We start from the raw sequence: 19,067 nt of genomic DNA, 5'->3' as shown, positions 1-19,067 counted from the left end.
AGTTAAATTACTAGTTGACTTGCATTTAGTGGAACTACTCTCGTGCCCATCTCTCTCTCTCTCTCTCTCTCTGTCCCCTCTCTCTCTCTCTCTCTCTCAGGGTGACCGGGGGACAATGGGGAAGAGAGGTCTGAAGGGTGGGAAGGGGGAGCAGGGTCCCCCTGGACTGGACCAGCCCTGTCCTGTGGTATGTCACCCTCAACCTTGACCTTTCATCCATGACCGTATGGACATTTGAGCCAGACTGGATAAAATATTTAACAACTTTATGTGTTTACAATTGTAGATTTTTAACTGTTTTCTTTTTATTTATTTTGGATCTCTATTTCTATGATTTCCAATGTATGTTATTCTCAGTGTCTGTGGGAGGGATGTATGTTATTCTCAGTGTCTGTGGGAGGGATGTATGTTATTCTCTGTGTCTGTGGGAGGGATGTATGTTATTCTCAGTGTCTGTGGGAGGGATGTATGTTATTCTCTGTGTCTGTGGGAGGGATGTATGTTATTCTCTGTGTCTGTGGGAGGGATGTATGTTATTCTCTGTGTCTGTGGGAGGGATGTATGTTATTCTCTGTGTCTGTGGAAGGGATGTATGTTATTCTCTGTGTCTGTGGGAGGGATGTATGTTATTCTCTGTGTCTGTGGGAGGGATGTATGTTATTCTCTGTGTCTGTGGAAGGGATGTATGTTATTCTCTGTGTCTGTGGGAGGGATGTATGTTATTCTCTGTGTCTGTGGGAGGGATGTATGTTCAGAGTATGTGTAACAGTGGGTTGGCTCTTGCTGACAGGGTTATAATGGGACTAAAGGACTTTCTGATGAAGGGGTACAGTCCACCCCTCCTCCTCCTCCTCCTCCTCCTCCTCCTTCTGGCCCTGAGGCCCCCTGTCCTTTGGTACAGTATCGTTACCTGTTCCCCCCTTTCCACCACTGTGTGTCTGCCTGTTCCCTCGTTCTATCCCACGCACTATTTCCCTTAGCCTGCTGTTCCATGTGTGTTTTCTCTCTGATATCTGTCATTTTCTAACATCAGTAGGCTGGATTGTCACATGAATCTTAAGATCAGCATAAGGTTGTATTATGAAAATAGTGCGGAGTTGTGTTGTGGTCTGGATGTGGTTGTCAATGTGCTGACTTGCATGTGGTATGGTAAAGTTCTTTGGTGTTTTCACCCCACATGACATGAAACTTCCCCACTAACCACTCCTCTCTCTTGTTCTGTTACCCCTAGGGGCAAGATGGACTGCCCATACCAGGATGTTGGCACAAGGTGAGTGGGGATTCGAATGCCCAGTATGACTTAATACCTGCCTGAATAATATGTAGTACATTCACTAATACCTGCTGAGCAATATGTAGTACATTCATTAATACCTGCCTGATTAATATGTAGTACATTCATTAATACCTGCCTGATTAATATGTAGTACATTCATTTGCAACCACATGCAATATGATGACAGTACATTGTCAATCAAACCAGAGCTTCAAGATAAACAGTGAACAACGCAATGATCATCCCCCAACTCAGATTATTTTACTGTACCAATTAGCATGTATTATGCCCAATAAATAAATATGATTTGGGTATGATTATAACATGTATGTTATATAATAATCATTTTATGAGTTTGATTAGGATGAAGTACAAAGCATCTATTATAGAGCCCTAGTGGCTTTGCTAACGTTAGTAGCCTTGATCTGTGACCTCTTGACCTGTGACCCCCACTAATCCCTGCTCTCATTCTCTTGCAGTGATGGCTAACATCAAGCATGGCCACTGTACATATTGATATGGTATATATTGCAACTGAATACTACATTGCTTTTTTGTTATTTTTTGCCTTTTTATGGAAACGTTTTATATAATATATTGACACTTTTTTTATCATGGACGTTATTTTGAGTCAACAGTATTAACCAGACCGGATATATCGATCGATACAGATATTTTTTGTACACATAGACTTTGGATATGAAGTGAAATGTAGTAAATGGAACACAGCCATCATGGAGCAACATCAGGAGAGAGACATAAAGGAGCAGACAGACGGGCGGATGGACGGACGGACAGACAGACAGACACACACATTGCTGGAGAGTGGATGAATAGGGAGAATGGCTGCCTTACTAATGGAGTCTCATCTGCCATGTTGCTGCCTGGCTATGTTGCTGCCTGGCCATGTTGCTGCCTGGCCATGTTGCTGCCTGGTCCAGCTGCTGCCTGGCCATGTTGCTGCTTGGAATGTGTGCTTGCGCCGCCCTGCTCGATCCCACGGATGGACAGACCTCCTGGTGTGATAGACAGAGGAGTGTAGGTCAGCGCTCTCTTCTGTCTGTTTTTGAAAGGACGAGAAGGAGGAGGAGAGGAGGAGACAGAAGCTCAAACGTAAACGTCTCGCTCTCTCTCAGCCCTGAGGGGAGAGCAGGTCTGGAGGACAGAGAGAACACGCAGGAGAGACAGACAGACAAGAGAGCACAAAGGATGGACAACCTCTAGAGAGTGACGGACCGGTTCCGTGCCATTCAGTTCTATTCGGAATACTGAGATGCTGCGTTATGGAAACACAGCAGGAGGGGGCAACACAGAACACTGCATTTCCACTTTCACCTGAAGAGTGATCGCACCCATAAGTTGTAGTTGTAATTTTTATCACACTCACTGTTGGTTCTGGGTTACAGCGGCAAGGATTTACCTATGATGTCACATAATAATAATAATAATAATAATAATAATAATATTAATAATATTAATAATAATAATAAAATTCTGTGGATATGACGAAAGTGTTTTTATGACATGGTGTATGACCATATCTTATTTTCTTCAGTGTTTCCATTTAATAAAGTTCATGATCAACACAAGTCACAGCATTATATAGCATCATGAAAACCTCTCCCATACCAGCACACTAAGGCAATAAGTTACTGAGGTATTTAGTTTGCGAAGAGCAATCTCTAAGTCTCTAACAGTCTTTCTATGTAAAAAAAAGTATAAATAAAATGCAGATGTATTTTGTGTGTGGCATACTGGCAGTGATGACAAGTGTGATGTTTTATTTTATTCTAGTTGAGTTACATTTGCATTCCTGTGCATGGACGTGTTTGTATAATATACAGATGCATACTGAGTTCATTGTGTTAAATTCAAAGTCAGAACTGGAGCTATTTGCAGTATTCACAAATATGCAGTATTCCATCAATGAAGTTGAACAAACGGTTTGAATATGTAGCAATTTTGTGATTCATTTGGGTTTTATCAGACATAAGCCAATTACAAATATCACATCAGTATTTTCTGACAGTGATGACAGTACAGTTTTGAAGTATATTGAAGTATTATCACTTAACCTTAGCTAAAAACACATTTAGATGAAATACTGTTTTCTGAACAACAGTATGGATTCTTGCTGCTGACGTAAAATGTTATTGTTTGTTTGATTGTTTTTCTTAACCAATGAGTTTAGTACATTCGGACTGAAGTACAATAATGTACCCAAAGTCATTGATTTAACAATAGTTGTATTCATTGGTACACACTGACACACCATGATATAAAGGTAATCATTGTTGGTAGGTTTAACTACAGTGAGGGAAAAAAGTATTTGATCCCCTGCTGATTTTGTAAGTTTGCCCACTGACAAAGACATGATCAGTCTATAATTTTAATGGTAGGTTTATTTGAACAGTGAGAGACAGAATAACAACAAAAAAATCCAGAAAAATGCATGTCAAAAAAGTTATAAATTGATTTGCATTTTAATGAGGGAAATAAGTATTTGACCCCTCTGCAAAACATGACTTAGTACTTGGTGGCAAAACCCTTGTTGGCAATCACAGAGGTCAGACGTTTCTTGTAGTTGGCCACCAGGTTTGCACACATCTCAGGAGGGATTTTGTCCCACTCCTCTTTGCAGATCTTCTCCAAGTCATTAAGGTTTTGAAGCTGACGTTTGGCAACTCGAACCTTCAGCTCCCTCCACAGAATTTCTATGGGATTAAGGTCTGGAGACTGGCTAGGCCACTCCAGGACCTTAATGTGCTTCTTCTTGAGCCACTCCTTTGTTGCCTTGGTCGTGTGTTTTGGGTCATTGTCATGCTGGAATACCCATCCACAACCCATTTTCAATGCCCTGGCTGAGGGAAGGAGGTTCTCACCCAAGATTTGACGGTACATGGCCCCGTCCATCGTCCCTTTGATGCGGTGAAGTTGTCCTGTCCCCTTAGCAGAAAAACACCCCCAAAGCATAATGTTTCCACCTCCATGTTTGACGGTGGGGATGGTGTTCTGGGGGTCATAGGCAGCATTCCTCCTCCTCCAAACACGGCGAGTTGAGTTGATGCCAAAGAGCTTGATTTTGGTCTCATCTGACCACAACACTTTCACCCAGTTCTCCTCTGAATCATTCAGATGTTAATTGGCAAACTTCAGACGGGCCTGTATATGTGCTTTCTTGAGCAGGGGGACCTTGCGGGCGCTGCAGGATTTCAGTGCTTCACGGCGTAGTGTGTTACCAATTGTTTTCTTGGTGACTATGGTCCCAGCTGCCTTGAGATCATTGACAAGATCCTCCCGTGTAGTTCTGGGCTGATTCCTCACCGTTCTCATGATCATTGCAACTCCACGAGGTGAGATCTTGAATGGAGCCCCAGGCCAAGGGAGATTGACAGTTATTTTGTGTTTCTTCCATTTGCGAATAATCGCACCAACTTTTGTCACCTTCTCACCAAGCTGCTTGGCGATGGTCTTGTAGCACATTCCAGCCTTGTGTAGGTCTACAATCTTGTCCCTGACATCCTTGGAGAGCTCTTTGGTCTTGGCCATGGTGGAGAGTTTGGAATCTGATTAATTGATTGCTTCTGTGGACAGGTGTCGTTTATACAGGTAACAAACTGAGATTAGGAGCACTCCCTTTAAGAGTGTGCTCCTAATCTCAGCTCGTTACCTGTATAAAAGACACCTGGGAGCCAGACATTTTTCTGATTGAGAGGGGGTCAAATACTTATTTCCCTCATTAAAATGCAAATCAATTTATAACATTTTTGACATGCGTTTTTCTGGATTTTTTTGTTGTTATTCTGTTCCCCCCCCCCCCCAAACACACACACACACACCTCCATTTCAATGTCAAGAGCACATGACTGATATAAGGAGCTTATAACTTGTGAGTTTCATTATACCACATTTATGCTATTACATGTATGACTATGGAAGTTAATAAGCAGTTATTTCATTATATTGTACTTTACTAATGCAGAACTTTCAGTATTTTCATTCACAAAGTGTTATTTCCAACTGTGATGTGGTGATCAATCATATTTGTTTCCTTTTTCATTCTCATTTAGTATTGGACATACTGTATGCAGCAATGTGCCTACCTTAAAGGTAATTTAGTATTGGACCTACTGTATGCAGCAACGTGCCTACCTTAAAGGTAATTTAGTATTGGACCTACTGTATGCAGCAACGTGCCTACCTTAAAGGTCATTTAGTATTGGGCATACTGTGCTCAGCAGTGTGCCTACCTTAAAGGGCAATTCCACCACTTTTCAACCTATTTTTCATAATCTCCAGCACAATGCCAGTGTCTACATATGTGAAAACAGCGCATTTCTACGTTTTGTAGAAAAATATATAAAGTTAAACAGTTCTACCCGATGACATCATAAAAAGTTTAAACATTTTAAAAACAATGATTTTCAAACACTATGAGATTCACAGCGGTGTGGGGAGTAAGAAAACACCCTCTCTGGCTAGGGATTCAATCACCCTGGGATATCACATACAACCATTTTCTAGCACGTTTCTTCTTATCTTTTTAATCCTTAAGAGTGAAAAAAAAAAAGATATCTCTAGCTTAAACAGATGGATTTTGATGGGGATTTTTTTATAATGCTAATTAAATTTCCGGGGGGGGGGGGGGCGCAGACATCGACTCTTTTTAACCACAGATCATAGAAATACACAGTTTACACATATGTAGACACTGGTATGGTACTGGAGATAATGAATATGAGGTTGAAATGTGGCGGAATTGCCCTTTAACAAACTGATGTTTCTCTGCAATATTAAATGTGTTTATTTCTTTGGCAGATATCTTCAGTTTTTATTTTTTTAAGGAATAATTGCCATCCATTATTGACACGTCTGAGGACAGTTTGGTGTTTTATAAAAAATAATTAGATGAATTTTGTGAGTTTATTTGGTTGTAAAATAATTAAGCTATTTTTGTAACTGCTATCGTTATCTCTGTATTATGCCAAATCTGGTTAACTCAACAAGTAGACTGATATAAACTCCATAAAATATACTGTTACCTTCTTGAACCTCTTCTGGTAATTTGTTCTTGTAAGGGTTGGGGTGAGGTGAGGTGTGACCCAGGTGCGGTGCAGGATATACAGTGCGGAGAACAAGTATTTGAAACACTGCCGATTTTGCAGGTTTTCCTACATACAAAGCATGTAGTGGTCTGTAATTTTTATCATAGGTACACTTCAACTGTGAGAGACGGAATCTAAAACAAAAATCCAGAAAATCACATTGTATGATTTTTAAGTAATTAATTTGCATTTTATTGCATGACATAAGTATTTGATACATCAGAAAAGCAGAACTTAATATTTGGTACAGAAACCTTTGTTTGCAATTACAGAGATCATACGTTTCCTGTAGGTCTTGACCAGGTTTGCACACACTGCAGCAGGGATTTTGGCCCACTCCTCCATACAGACCTTCTCCAGATCCTTCAGGTTTCGGGGCTGTCGCTGGGCAATACGGACTTTCAGCTCCCTCCAAAGATTTTCTATTGGGTTCAGGTCTGGAGACTGGCTAGGCCACTCCAGGACCTTGAGATGCTTCTTACGGAGCCACTCCTTAGTTGCCCTGGCCGTGTCGGGTCGTTGTCATGCTGGAAGACCCAGCCACGACCCATCTTCAATGCTCTTACTGAGGGAAGGAGGTTGTTGGCCAAGATCTCGTGATACATGGCCCCATCCATCCTCCCCTCAATACGGTGCAGTCGTCCTGTCCCCTTTGCAGAAAGGCATCCCCAAAGAATGATGTTTCCACCTCCATGCTTCACGGTTGGGATGGTGTTCTTGGGGTTGTACTCATCCTTCTTCTTCCTCCAAACACAGCGAGTGGAGTTTAGACCAAAAAGCTCTATTTTTGTCTCATCAGACCACATGACCTTCTCCCATTCCTCCTCTGGATCATCCAGATGGTCATTGGCAAACTTCAGACGGGCCTGGACATGCGCTGGCTTGAGCAGGGGGACCTTGCGTGCGCTGTATGATTTTAATCCATGATGGCGTAGTGTGTTACTAATGGTTTTCTTTGAGACTGTGGTCCCAGCTCTCTTCAGGTCATGCCGTGTAGTTCTGGGCTGATCCCTCACCTTCCTCATGATCATTGATGCCCCACGAGGTGAGATCTTGCATGGAGCCCCAGACCGAGGATGATTGACCGTCATCTTGAACTTCTTCCATTTTCTAATAATTGCGCCAACAGTTGTTGCCTTCTCACCAAGCTGCTTGCCTATTGTCCTGTAGCCTATCCCAGCCTTGTGCAGGTCTCTGGTCTTGGCCATTGTGGAGAAGTTGGAGTCTGTTTGATTGAGTGTGTGGACAGGTGTCTTTTATACAGGTAACGAGTTCAAACAGGTGCAGTGAATACAGGTAATGAGTGGAGAACATGAGGGCTTCTTAAAGAAAAACTAACAGGTCTGTGAGAGCCGGAATTCTTACTGGTTGGTAGGTGATCAAATACTTATGTCATGCAATAAAATGCAAATTAATTACTTAAAAATCATACAATGTGATTTTCTGGATTTTTGTTTTAGATTCCGTCTCTCACAGTTGATAAAAATTACAGACCTCTACATGCTTTGTAAGTAGGAAAACCTGCAAAATCGGCAGTGTATCAAATACATGTTCTCCCCACTGTACAGTAGACAGTAGGCAGTAGGCAGAGATGGTGAAACCAGGATCATTACTGGTGGTCCCGAAGCCAAAATACAAAATAACGGACTTATCACCATCAAGAAAGGTGGAGCAAATAAGTCTCCAAAAACCGGCTGACATCCAAAATACGAAATACTACCTAAGACTGAAACAAATAACGAAACAGGGAGAACTTTTACATTTTTTAAAAACATTTTAGTCATTTAGCAGACGCTCTTATCCAGAGCGACTTACAGGAGCAATTAGGGTTAAGTGCCTTGCTCAAGGGCACATCGACAGATTTTTCACCTAGTCGGCTCAGGGATTAGAACCAGCGACCTTTCGGTTACTGGCACAACACTCTTAACCACTAAGCTACCTGCCGCCCTAACACTTCTCAAGTACCTGTACATAGATCTCCGATCAGACACTGAGTAGTACTGCTGGACATAGAGAAACTAGCAGAGAAAACTGAGCAAGGGAACACAGGGAAGTGAGGGCATAAATACACAGGTGAACCGATAGACACAGGTGACACCAAAGGATGATGATTAGTCCCGACTGTGAGTGAGGAGGTGCCTAAGGTTGTTGGAGGATGACACCTAGTGGGTCGCTCCGGAACTGCGACCCCCTCCTATAACATTTACATTTAAGTCATTTAGCAGACGCTCTTATCCAGAGTGACTTACAGTTAGTGCATACATTATTTAAAAAAAAAAAAATTGTAATCATACCCCCCGTGGGAATCGAACCCACAACCCTGGCGTTGCAAACGCCATGCTCTACAAACTGAGCTACATCCCCTGCCGGCCATTCCCTCCCCTACCCTAGACGACGCTGGGCCAATTGTGCGCCGCCCCATGGGTCTCCCAGTCACGGCCGGCTACGACAGAGCCTGGATTTGAACCAGGATCTCTCGTGGCACAGCTAGCACTGCGATGCAGTGCCTTAGACCACTGTGCCACTCGGGAGACCCAAACCATTCTCTGCAATTATATTCCAATAATATCTCAGAACTTGTCCATAAAAGTTATTTTATAATCTCACAAAGGCTGACTATGTCTCCACATTGATCAGTTCAGTTACCCTCCTTTTGTTATAAAAATAGGCTATATAGGTTTATAATTAGGAGGAACATTTATTTTGCATTAGGAAGTGTAGGTCTACTGCATTATTCAGAGCAGAGGACCATAATACATTCTGACTGCAATCATTAGGCCTACTAATAACCATGACTCTACCCTGACCTTTTTTTAAAGTAGGAGCATGTCCGCCTAAATTGAATAATGTAGGCGCACACAAAGAAATTTAGGAGCACAATGACAATTGCGGTATTAAAGAATCCTTAAAGTTTCTAGGCACACTGGTGCTCCTAAATTAAAATTACAGGTTGCTTAGCAAAATATTTTTGCCGCATATGCAAGTAAAATGGTCGCACTGTAGAGCCCTGATAATTGCTGATTGCATTGTAATGAAAGGCAGTCTGTGGCCTATTTCATGTCACACCTTTACAGAATTTACATTTATGTAACTGTAACATTTTTGGGATCACTTTTTTGGATTACCACCATCCATTACATGATTGCTACTTTCAATGATTTCTACCTATCTAAATGATGTGTTGTAATTTTTTTTTACAAATGCATATATTTCATGTGATTTCATATGTAAAAAGATTGACTATGTGCTTTAAATTATAGCTTTGTAATGGTCTCTTCAACCTTGCAAATAATATCTTTCTGCTACTGTTTCACATGAACAGTACATTCCAGGTTTCAAAAAAATTAAGCACACGGGCAGGAAGGGGTTAAAACCGTTCTTCCCAGTGTACTCTGCGCGCGATCGACCACACAAAGGTTCTGCATCCGGGTCAGAACTTCCTCTTTCTCTGTGCCTAAATGTGAGAGGACCTAGGGAAACCTAGCCCTCAAACTAATCTAAATCCATCCTTAAAAAAGGCACACTAAAACGTCGCCAAAATGACCGAGCAGATGACAGTAAGGGGGACCCTAAAGGGGCATAATGGTTGGGTCACCCAGATCGCGACTACCCCTCAGTTTCCCGATATGATTCTGTCTGCATCCCGAGGTAAGCGCTTCTCCGCCCGCTACGATGGACGACAATATGGCTAACCCCTAGCATGTTAGCCGTGAGTTGCTGAATTGATGTGTAGTCGCGACTTCCTTAATAGTGTGAGTGATATAAAGTGAGATCAATGTAGGCGGCACGTTGTATTAAGCAAGTTGTGCTTCAAAAACGCAATGACTAGTGGATAAACTGCTCTCTCCAAATAAGTTTTCCAGCCGACTGCTAGTTATCTAGTCCTTGGCAGCAAACGTCAACTATGCTGATATCCACGTGCACCGCCAAGTGGCAAAAATGTTCAGGAGACCATTTTATGAAACTTGCATTTCTAGACCTTCTAATCTAATTGTAACTAACATAGAAACCGATTACATGTTCCTGACTGAGACTTGTATGAATTTACTTGTCTGTCAGTGAAGACAACATGCCGGTAGTTAGCTGGCTAGTTAGCTACTTAGCTAGCTTCCCATACATGGCTACCAAGTGGTACAATTTGAATGGCTATGCACTTCCTGCTTCTGTCAACATCCATGTTACATTAGCCAACTAGTTAGGCCTACCGGTTGTTTTGGAAAAATCAACACTACCTCTATAAAGACACAACTAACCCCTGTTCAACTGCATTCGCTACCGTTTAATCAATTGAATCAGCATTATTATTTTTTTTCCAGACAAGTCTATCATCATGTGGAAGCTGACCCGTGATGAGACAAACTATGGCATCCCCCAACGCGCCCTTAAGGGACACTCTCACTTTGTGAGCGACGTCGTCATCTCCTCAGATGGACAGTTCGCGCTGTCTGGGTCCTGGGATGGAACCCTCCGTCTGTGGGACCTCACCACGTAAGTCTGGAGGGTTGGTGGGGTGATGGTTCAGCTTCATCTAGGGTTCCCATAAACTACACATGGGTCATTCCTGTACTGGAGGGCTACATTGTGTGCAGGCATTTGTTCTAGTTGAGGTTTAATATCTGATTCAAATGATTTTGGTCTAAACTAAAGACCAGGATTAATTTATAATTTGTCACTGCAGAGTTTGAATGAAAGCCTCCAAAGGTAGACGGAGAGTCAAAATGCTGGTTCCAACGTGGTGATGAAACTTCCTATGCCAACTGTATCTCTGTGATGATAAAGAGGCTGTTTCTGAACGCAACCTGCGTTTACCTGTGAAAGATTAGACATGGCTATATATATAAAATCTCATGTGCTACCTTGGTTTCTATAGTGTTGACCTGACAACGCCATTAGAAGTTTAGTCATCTGTAGCATGGAGATTTACACAACTGTCCACTTCCTTCAAGTGGCACCACCACCCGCCGCTTTGTGGGCCACACCAAGGACGTCCTGAGTGTGGCTTTCTCCGCTGACAACCGCCAGATCGTGTCTGGTTCCCGGGACAAGACCATCAAGCTGTGGAACACCCTGGGAGTCTGCAAGTACACCATCCAGGATGAGAGTCACTCTGAGTGGGTGTCCTGTGTGCGCTTCTCCCCCAACAGCAGCAACCCCATCATCGTCTCCTGTGGTTGGGACAAGATGGTCAAGGTACGACAAGTGTACATCACTTGTGACTCACTAGGACAGTGGGATGCGTTCCTTATTGAACTAAGCTGAGATTTTTAAGTACTTGTTAAGGAGGGGTTTGGTTGCTGTAGATTTAATAAATCAAGGTCAAAGAATGAATAATGGTTTCCTGCCCTGTGACGTTTTATCACCTGAACCTCAGGTCTGACGACAGGTCCTGCAATGATGATGGGTAAAGAAACTAGACTGCACATTCATGCAATGTTTGTAACACTTAATGGTTGAAACACTTTGACTACATTTCCCTTAACAATGTACCCTGACTCACGGTCTCTCTCCCCCCCCCCCTTTCTGTTTCTAGGTGTGGAACCTGGCCAACTGCAAGCTGAAGACTAACCACATTGGCCACACTGGCTATCTGAACACAGTGACTGTCTCTCCCGATGGCTCCCTCTGCGCTTCTGGTGGAAAGGTATGATGAAAGCATTTTACTAATATTTGCTTTTACAATATAGATTTAACATGTTCAAACTGTTCACCAGCAGTTCTACCCTTGCTTGGTCAATGTGAACAGGGTAAATTGATGCACAGTTCAGTGATATGAATTGGAGTAATTGAGAAGTAGCATAGTGAGAAATGTGCTGGTTTCAAAGTAATGATGGATTCTCATGCCGTCTGTTTCACTATGATGATAAAGAGGCTGTTTCTGAACGCAACCAGCACTTTCGAGAGTTCACTCACACCTGTCCACTGAGATTTGTCATTTAGGGTTCTTATTGATGGTGTGTATCCCCAATGGACTCGACACTTGATTGGATATCAGTTACCATTTTAAAGCTAGCATACATGTTTTAATTTGCACCTTCCTTTGACCCTGAGACCCATTCTCTCCTCCTATAGGACGGTCAGGCCATGCTGTGGGACCTCAACGAGGGCAAGCACCTGTACACCCTGGATAGTGGTGACAACATCAACGCCCTCTGCTTCAGCCCCAACCGATACTGGCTCTGTGCCGCCACCGGTCCCAGCATCAAGATCTGGGTAAGTCACATGCGCCAAATAAAACGGGTGTAGACCTTACCGTGAAATGCTTACTTACAAGTCCTTAACCAACAATGCAGTTTTAAGAAAATAGTTTACTAAATAAAGTTAAAAACACAATAACTAATGAGGCTATATTCAGGGGGTACCGAGTCAATGTGTGGGGGTACAGGTTAGTCGAGGTAATTTGTACATGTAAGTAGTCCCCTGTAGCTCAGTTGGTAGAACATGGCGCTTGCAACGCCAGGGTTGTGGGTTCGTTTCCCACGGGGGGCCAGTATGAAAATGTATGCACTCACTAGGTTGCTCTGGATAAGAGCGTCTGCTAAATGACTAAAATGTAGGGGTAAAGTGACTGCATAGATAATAAACAGTGTTGGTTGGAAAGAGTTTGGTGTTGTCTCTATTCACACTATTAGTCAAGGCGCGATGATGGAAATTCCAATGCCATCTTATGTCTATGATGATAGAGGCTGTTTCTGAGCTCTGCTAACTGTCATTTTCTGAAACATCTGGATTTTTGGACCAAAGAATGTGATTGCCATGTTCACTTCATTGAAATATGAGTTGGTCCAAACTAAGCACAACCCATGCCTCCATCAATCCTGTTCTCATGTTAATCTCCCCTTCTCCTCCCCTCCCTTCAGGATCTGGAGGGTAAGATCATTGTGGATGAGCTAAGACAGGAGGTGATCAGCACCAACAGCAAGGCCGAGCCCCCACAGTGCACCTCTCTGGCCTGGTCTGCTGACGGACAGGTATGATATGACCATTAGCATCACATCCCACAGAACTGCATTAGAACCCTGGGTGGACTTCTAGAACAGGGTCATGTTACTTCAGTCTGTTAGAAAGCTGTCAGTTGGATTTCTTTGTAGCCTTGCCCTTTGATTACAAAGTGACATTTCTTGCCTGAGCTTTGGCTCTGACGACAAGTCCTGCAATAATGATGGGTACAAGAACGACTACATATTCATGCCCCTTAACACTTGGAATAGTTGAAACCACTATTGATTCATTGTCAGTATCTGTTTAGATTTGCATCTTCCGGCCATTTCTTAGTCTCTTGTCTCTCAACAGACCCTGTTTGCTGGCTACACCGATAACCTGATCCGAGTGTGGCAGGTTACCATCGGAACCCGATAAGGACCTTTTCACAGATTCAGCAATGAATAAAATACAGTTTTAAATTAACTTTGTGTCTTGTTTGGTTGAATTAGTTTGTACGATGTGTGGTGCAATTTTGATGCAGGCATATTTTTCATTGACATTTTGTAGTAAGTGGGTTGTGATTCTGTATTGGCTGCTACATATTTGGACATCTGGGATATAGTTGAGAAGTTCTGTAACTTCATCCAGCCCATTTAGTCAAACTTGTTACTATCAATGACCGTGGTGGTCGGTGCCATTTCTGATGAGGGAGGACTTTTTTTTCGTTCTTCATGAGCATGGCCTTATTTCTAATACAGCATATTGGATGACTGTCATTCATATTCCATTCACCCAGTTAAATGTAACAGCGATAGGTTTAGGCTACTACATGATACTCAAATTTTCCCTATACCCATCATGAGGTTGTACAACCTAGCCTATGAAAGAAAATTTACAACATAGGTGCACATAGGTTGAGAGACAAATTTTGATGTGACATTCAATACAGCCTTGCACACTCTTACCTGCATCTACCTGATGGTGGGTGTAATCATTAGTCCAACAGTTGCAAACGAGTTTCTATTGGACAAATTCAGGTATGTTTATCCCCATTTTGTTCCGTTTGCTTCTGTTTAAGGAATGTTTTTCAACATAATCGGCAGAATGAATACACCCCTGATCACATGTAAACAAAGTTAAGTTTCATAGGAGCCACGTTGTATTCCTCCTCGCATCTACGTTATGTACTCTCCTTTCACAGCTTCCCTTCGGTTGTGGACTTCAATGCACAACACATCAGCTGTATGTGACCAGGTGAGAGAACTTTCAAAGCCAAACCACTACACACAACCTACATCGTTGTCACCATATTAGCTAAAGTAACATCATAGTCAGCATAGCTAATAGAACTAACGCGTTAGTAAACCCACTACAGTCATGCAGTAACGTTAGTGTAAGCAGTTACACCGGCGCGTCCCGGTGGCAATCAATTAGTAAAACCAAAAGCTTACCTTGACTTGGAAGAGTTCCAATGTTGTGTTGGATAGTCATAGCCAGCTAGCTAACATAGCATCCCTCTGTTTGAGCAGGGTGTTTCAGTAGGCTAAACTAGCTAAGTGTGTGGGGGGGGTCATGCTGCAAGATATCTTATAGGTTGGAGGACGTCCTCCGGAAGTTGTCATAAATACTGTGTTAGTCTATGGAAGGGGGTGAGAACCATGAGCCTCCTAGGTTTTGTATTGAAGTCTATGCACCCAGAGGAAGACAGAAGCTAGCTACACCATGGTGCTACCCTACAGAGTAGTGTTGAGGCTACTGTAGACCTTCTTTGCAAAATAGTGTTTTCATCTATTGGAATATAGACAATTATTTGGTGACGTAATTATATTTCTCAAAATTATAACTTCTGGTGGTCAGGGATGCATTTTGTCCGGATTTCTCCACCGTCTGGACGCAATCAGGCTACCACAAACGCATACCGTTGGCAACGTCATCAGCACTCCTCCCACAAGTCTCAAGAAAACTTAGGGTGCGTTCGTAAACTCATCAGTTATTCTGCGCTCTGGCACACTCAGACGAGAGTGCTCTGAAATCGGAGTAGATAGCCAGAGTGAATTTACGAACGCACCCTTGTTTATGAGACCGAGGCACCTTTTCATTACATTAGAGGAAATGCCTTAGTAGCATGTGAGGAACGTGTTTGCTGGCCTCAAATGCTAGCCAGCTACCTAATATTTAGGAAAACGATTTTCTTTGGCTCGAGTTATGCTAACCCGTTTGCAATCTCTAGAGCAACTTGCTAGCTTGCTGGGTTATTTGGCTAGTTAGCTACTGCCATCAGTTGTGTTTAGCATATTTTTCCTGTTCCACCGTTTGCAGAATGCATACTGGCATTTTGAATATAGCGCGGGAGAAGGGATTCCGGACACTGGACACATTTAAATGTAGATGCATGACGCGTTTGGAATTCCATGATAGAACTCAGATCAGAATACATAAAGCTGCATGAACTGTCAAGTCTAGACATGGCCTTTGTTTCTCCACTGACTCGTGAAAGTGGTCCAAATCGTTTCCCGTAGTGGGTATCCTAGCAACAATGCGAACGACATCGATGTGAATTAACTTGCTTCTGAAAAGGTTTGTAGCAAGCAGGAACCTTTTTTGTCTGTGTAAAAATATTTAACAATGGTAGCTTGCCATTGGCTTTTCTTACTCTCCTCAGGTTGAGGTGTATCTGCTTTGAACGCTTGGTAATTTGGCAAGCGTCGTTATCCCAGTGGGAATTTAACATACGGTATGTAGCTAAATTGGCTAGCTAACGTTAGCATCAGACTGCCAGGTCTTGACATTGAGCCAGAACAAGCCCAACCGGCCGCAAGATGGCGATATTATAATTTTTAAGTCGTTTGTCATCTTAAAGGAATAATGGCGTAATCTTGCGTTGCGGCCGGTTGGGCTAAGCCAGACAATGTTTCAAATCAAATTTGATTTGCCACATGCGCCGAATACAACAGGTGTTTCAAATCAAATTGTATTTGCCACATGCGCCGAATACAACAGGTGTAGACATTACCGTGAAATGCTTACTTACAGCCCTTAACCAACAATGCATTTATTTCTTCATTTAAAAAAGTAAAATAAAACAACAAAAAAAAGTGTTGAGAAAAAAAGAGCAGAAGTAAAATAAAATAACAGTAGGGAGGCTATATACAGGGGGTACCTGTGCAGAGTCAATGTGCGGGGGCACCGGCTAGTTGAGGTAATATGTACATGTGGGTAGAGTTAAAGTGACTACGGGGCGGCAGGTAGCTTAGTGGTTAAGAGCGTTGTGCCAGTAACCGAAAGGTCGTTGGTTCTAATCCCTGAGCCGACTAGGTGACAAATCTGTCGATGTGCCCTTGAGCAAGGCACTTAACCCTAATTGCTCCTGTAAATCGCTCTGGATAAGAGCGTCTGCTAAATGACAAAAAAAAAAAAAAAACTATGCATAAATAATTAATAGTACAGTCTGAACCTGACAATGTTTTGATTAGACTTGAACAGATTCATATCCATCTATTGCAAAGTGTTCAAGTTAATTCCAACTTCCCCTATCCATGTTTTGATTTGGTCAAGATTGTTTACAAGAGCTAACGTTATGGATTATGAAACTCCAAAGAATCAGATGCCCTCTCCTCGGATTTATGTGGAGAGAACTCTCGCATTGATCAAACCCGATGCTATACACCAAGCTGAGGAGATTGAGGACATCATTCTCCGATCTGGGTTCACTATTTTACAGGTTGGTGTTCACTGTTTATTCAGACATGCAGCACAGCTGTTGATCACAAACATTCATGCTGCACATGCAGTGATATAGCCACTAGCCAGCTAGCAAACAGGTTGTGTGACTAACTGTCAATGTGTAAATACAAAGAGGGTGTACTATTGAAAACAACATGTGTGGTCTTCTTGCTAGGCAATACCAGAGTGTTGAGCCAAAGGGCATAGATGGAGGACTTAGGCAAAACAAACTTAATTGATCGGATTATTGGGTGCAGTGCATTAGTTACATCCCCAGCCATGATCAGGCAAGCTCAACGTCTGCCATGTACACTTGTCATTCATCGCTGTATTTGACATTATGTGTGTCTGTGTAACTGCTCTTTGACAGAAACGGAAGCTGCAGCTGAGTCCGGAGCGGTGCAGTGACTTCTATGCTGAGCAGTATGGGAAGCTGTTCTTCCCCAGCCTAACGGCCTTCATGAGCTCTGGACCCATCATCGCCCTGGCTCTGGCCAGAGACCAGGCTATCGCCCACTGGAAGACCATCATAGGACCTGTTAACTGCACCAAGGCCAGGGAGACTCACCCAGAATGGTCAGTCAGAAGGAAGAGGATTGTACAGCTAGGTCAGGGCTGCAAGTAGGGTTAAGGCCTTGCTCAAGGGCACATCAACAGATTTTTCATCAAGTCGGCTCTGGGATTCGATCCAGCGACCTTTTAGTTACTGGTCCAATGCTCTTAAAAATGTTGTCCTTCCAATTCAAATACCGGTAGGCCTAGTTATTTTATTACTACTGCATACCTACTGCATATATGCATACCAGTACAGAGTGATTGTACATATGCTCGATCAATACTGTATGTGTACTGCATGTGTGTTCCCTGTTTGACTCAGCACTTCTACTGTAGGCTAACATGTGCATCTTGTATCTATCCCCAAGTCTGCGAGCCAAGTACGGCACCTCTGACCTGAGGAATGCAGTGCACGGCAGCGACTCGTTCTCCTCAGCCGAGAGAGAGATCAAGTTCATGTTTCCCAACTGTGAGTTAAACACACACACACGCATTGAATATTTACCTTTTTTCAGCGCCAGTAATTACCTTTGTTTTATCGAAGGTAATCCATTTAATACAAGTTCTTATATTGACAATGACAACCTGAATTATACTGCATGAGTGCCATACACACACAGACAGTACAACAGGTAAATAGAAGTTGGAGGGAGTATCCCTGTGCTCAGTGTGTGTTATACCACTGTGATTTGCTCTCTGATACACCCGTGTGTCGGTCCCTCCCTCTCTCTGTCCAGCTGTGATTGAGCCCATCCCCATGGGAGAGGCAGCCAAAGACTACCTGGGCAGGTTTGTGAGCCCCACACTGCTCAGCGGACTCACTGAGCTCTGCAAACAGAAGCCTGTTGACCCCTTTGTAAGTATCAGGGTGGAATGAGAAATGTGGACATTCAAATATTCACTATCAACATTAGTACATGTTACATGAATCAGCTAATTCAGTTATTTGTGTTTTTTTCCTGAAGACTTGGCTGGCAGGTTGGCTGGTCAGAAATAATCCCAACAAACCGAAAATATTTGATGGGGCAACAGGGGAGGAAGCAGCATAAACACAGAGACCGGAAAATACCATCTGCCTTCACCAGTTAAATCCATGTTCAAGAAACTGTGTTACATAAAATCCTGTGATTAAATAAAGGATGAAATTTTAACAACAGGAACCTGTTTTTTTCACTTTTATTTTGGGAGGAGGGGAGGATTGCTTAACAATATGATGGTGTACAAAATAAGAACTGTGCTGTGTTTAGCTGACCATTTATGGGGTTAATTTCTTTGAATGTTGTTGATAAACACCCTAAAACATTATTGAATCGCTACATACAGGTAACTGCCAAAATAAAGGAAACACCAACATAAAGCGTATTTAAATCAATCACATGTATTTATAAAGCCCTTTTTATATCAGCAGATGTCACAAAGTGCTATACAGAAACCCAGCCTAAAACCCCAAACAGCAAGCAATGCAGATGTAGAAGCACAGTGGCTAG

The 19,067-nt window shown here is 42.6% G+C and overlaps 3 protein-coding genes across 3 annotated transcripts in view; all 3 read left to right on the top strand.

The window, feature by feature from the left end:
• The window catches only part of LOC311105155 (uncharacterized protein), a gene marked incomplete at both ends in the record, with an annotated part of 271,628 nt that extends 269,210 nt beyond the window's left edge, over positions 1-2,418 (top strand). The window contains 4 exons of the mRNA XM_084147197.1: positions 101-187; positions 791-895; positions 1,232-1,270; positions 2,350-2,418. Coding sequence (XP_084003323.1) covers positions 101-187; positions 791-895; positions 1,232-1,270; positions 2,350-2,418 — 300 coding nt within the window. The remainder of the gene's footprint in view (positions 1-100; positions 188-790; positions 896-1,231; positions 1,271-2,349) is intronic.
• Positions 2,419-9,779: 7,361 nt separating this feature from the next.
• On the top strand, positions 9,780-13,785 carry LOC311104655 (small ribosomal subunit protein RACK1). Its single transcript, XM_084146523.1, has 7 exons — positions 9,780-10,029; positions 10,698-10,869; positions 11,328-11,571; positions 11,912-12,022; positions 12,451-12,591; positions 13,239-13,349; positions 13,672-13,785. Exons 1-7 carry the CDS (start codon positions 9,921-9,923, stop codon positions 13,735-13,737), a joined length of 954 nt encoding a protein of 317 aa, XP_084002649.1. The 5' UTR covers positions 9,780-9,920; the 3' UTR covers positions 13,738-13,785.
• Positions 13,786-15,402: 1,617 nt separating this feature from the next.
• On the top strand, positions 15,403-18,738 carry nme5 (NME/NM23 family member 5). The gene is made up of 6 exons (XM_084146630.1): positions 15,403-15,879; positions 16,858-17,023; positions 17,396-17,601; positions 17,949-18,049; positions 18,318-18,436; positions 18,546-18,738. Exons 2-6 carry the CDS (start codon positions 16,880-16,882, stop codon positions 18,627-18,629), a joined length of 654 nt encoding a protein of 217 aa, XP_084002756.1. The 5' UTR covers positions 15,403-15,879; positions 16,858-16,879; the 3' UTR covers positions 18,630-18,738.
• The last annotated feature ends 329 nt before the right edge of the window (positions 18,739-19,067 follow it).

Source organism: Coregonus lavaretus (assembly GCF_964263955.1).
Source record: "Coregonus lavaretus genome assembly, chromosome: 29".
NCBI classification, from domain to species: Eukaryota; Metazoa; Chordata; class Actinopteri; order Salmoniformes; family Salmonidae; genus Coregonus; species Coregonus lavaretus.
The sequence above is the reverse complement of the archived record's forward strand: the minus strand, read 5'-3'. Positions and strand labels throughout refer to the sequence as shown.

Bases quoted from the DNA above. Each gene is read 5' to 3' on its own strand.
- LOC311104655 (XM_084146523.1), top strand. From the start codon at position 9,921: ATGACCGAGCAGATGACAGTAAGGGGGACCCTAAAGGGGCATAATGGT. The intron at 10,030-10,697 runs GTAAGCGCTTCT...TTTTTTTTCCAG, and splicing joins GATTCTGTCTGCATCCCGAG to ACAAGTCTATCATCATGTGG. The intron at 11,572-11,911 runs GTACGACAAGTG...TTCTGTTTCTAG, and splicing joins GTTGGGACAAGATGGTCAAG to GTGTGGAACCTGGCCAACTG.
- nme5 (XM_084146630.1), top strand. From the start codon at position 16,880: ATGGATTATGAAACTCCAAAGAATCAGATGCCCTCTCCTCGGATTTAT. The intron at 17,024-17,395 runs GTTGGTGTTCAC...GCTCTTTGACAG, and splicing joins CTGGGTTCACTATTTTACAG to AAACGGAAGCTGCAGCTGAG. The intron at 18,437-18,545 runs GTAAGTATCAGG...TTTTTCCTGAAG, and splicing joins AGAAGCCTGTTGACCCCTTT to ACTTGGCTGGCAGGTTGGCT.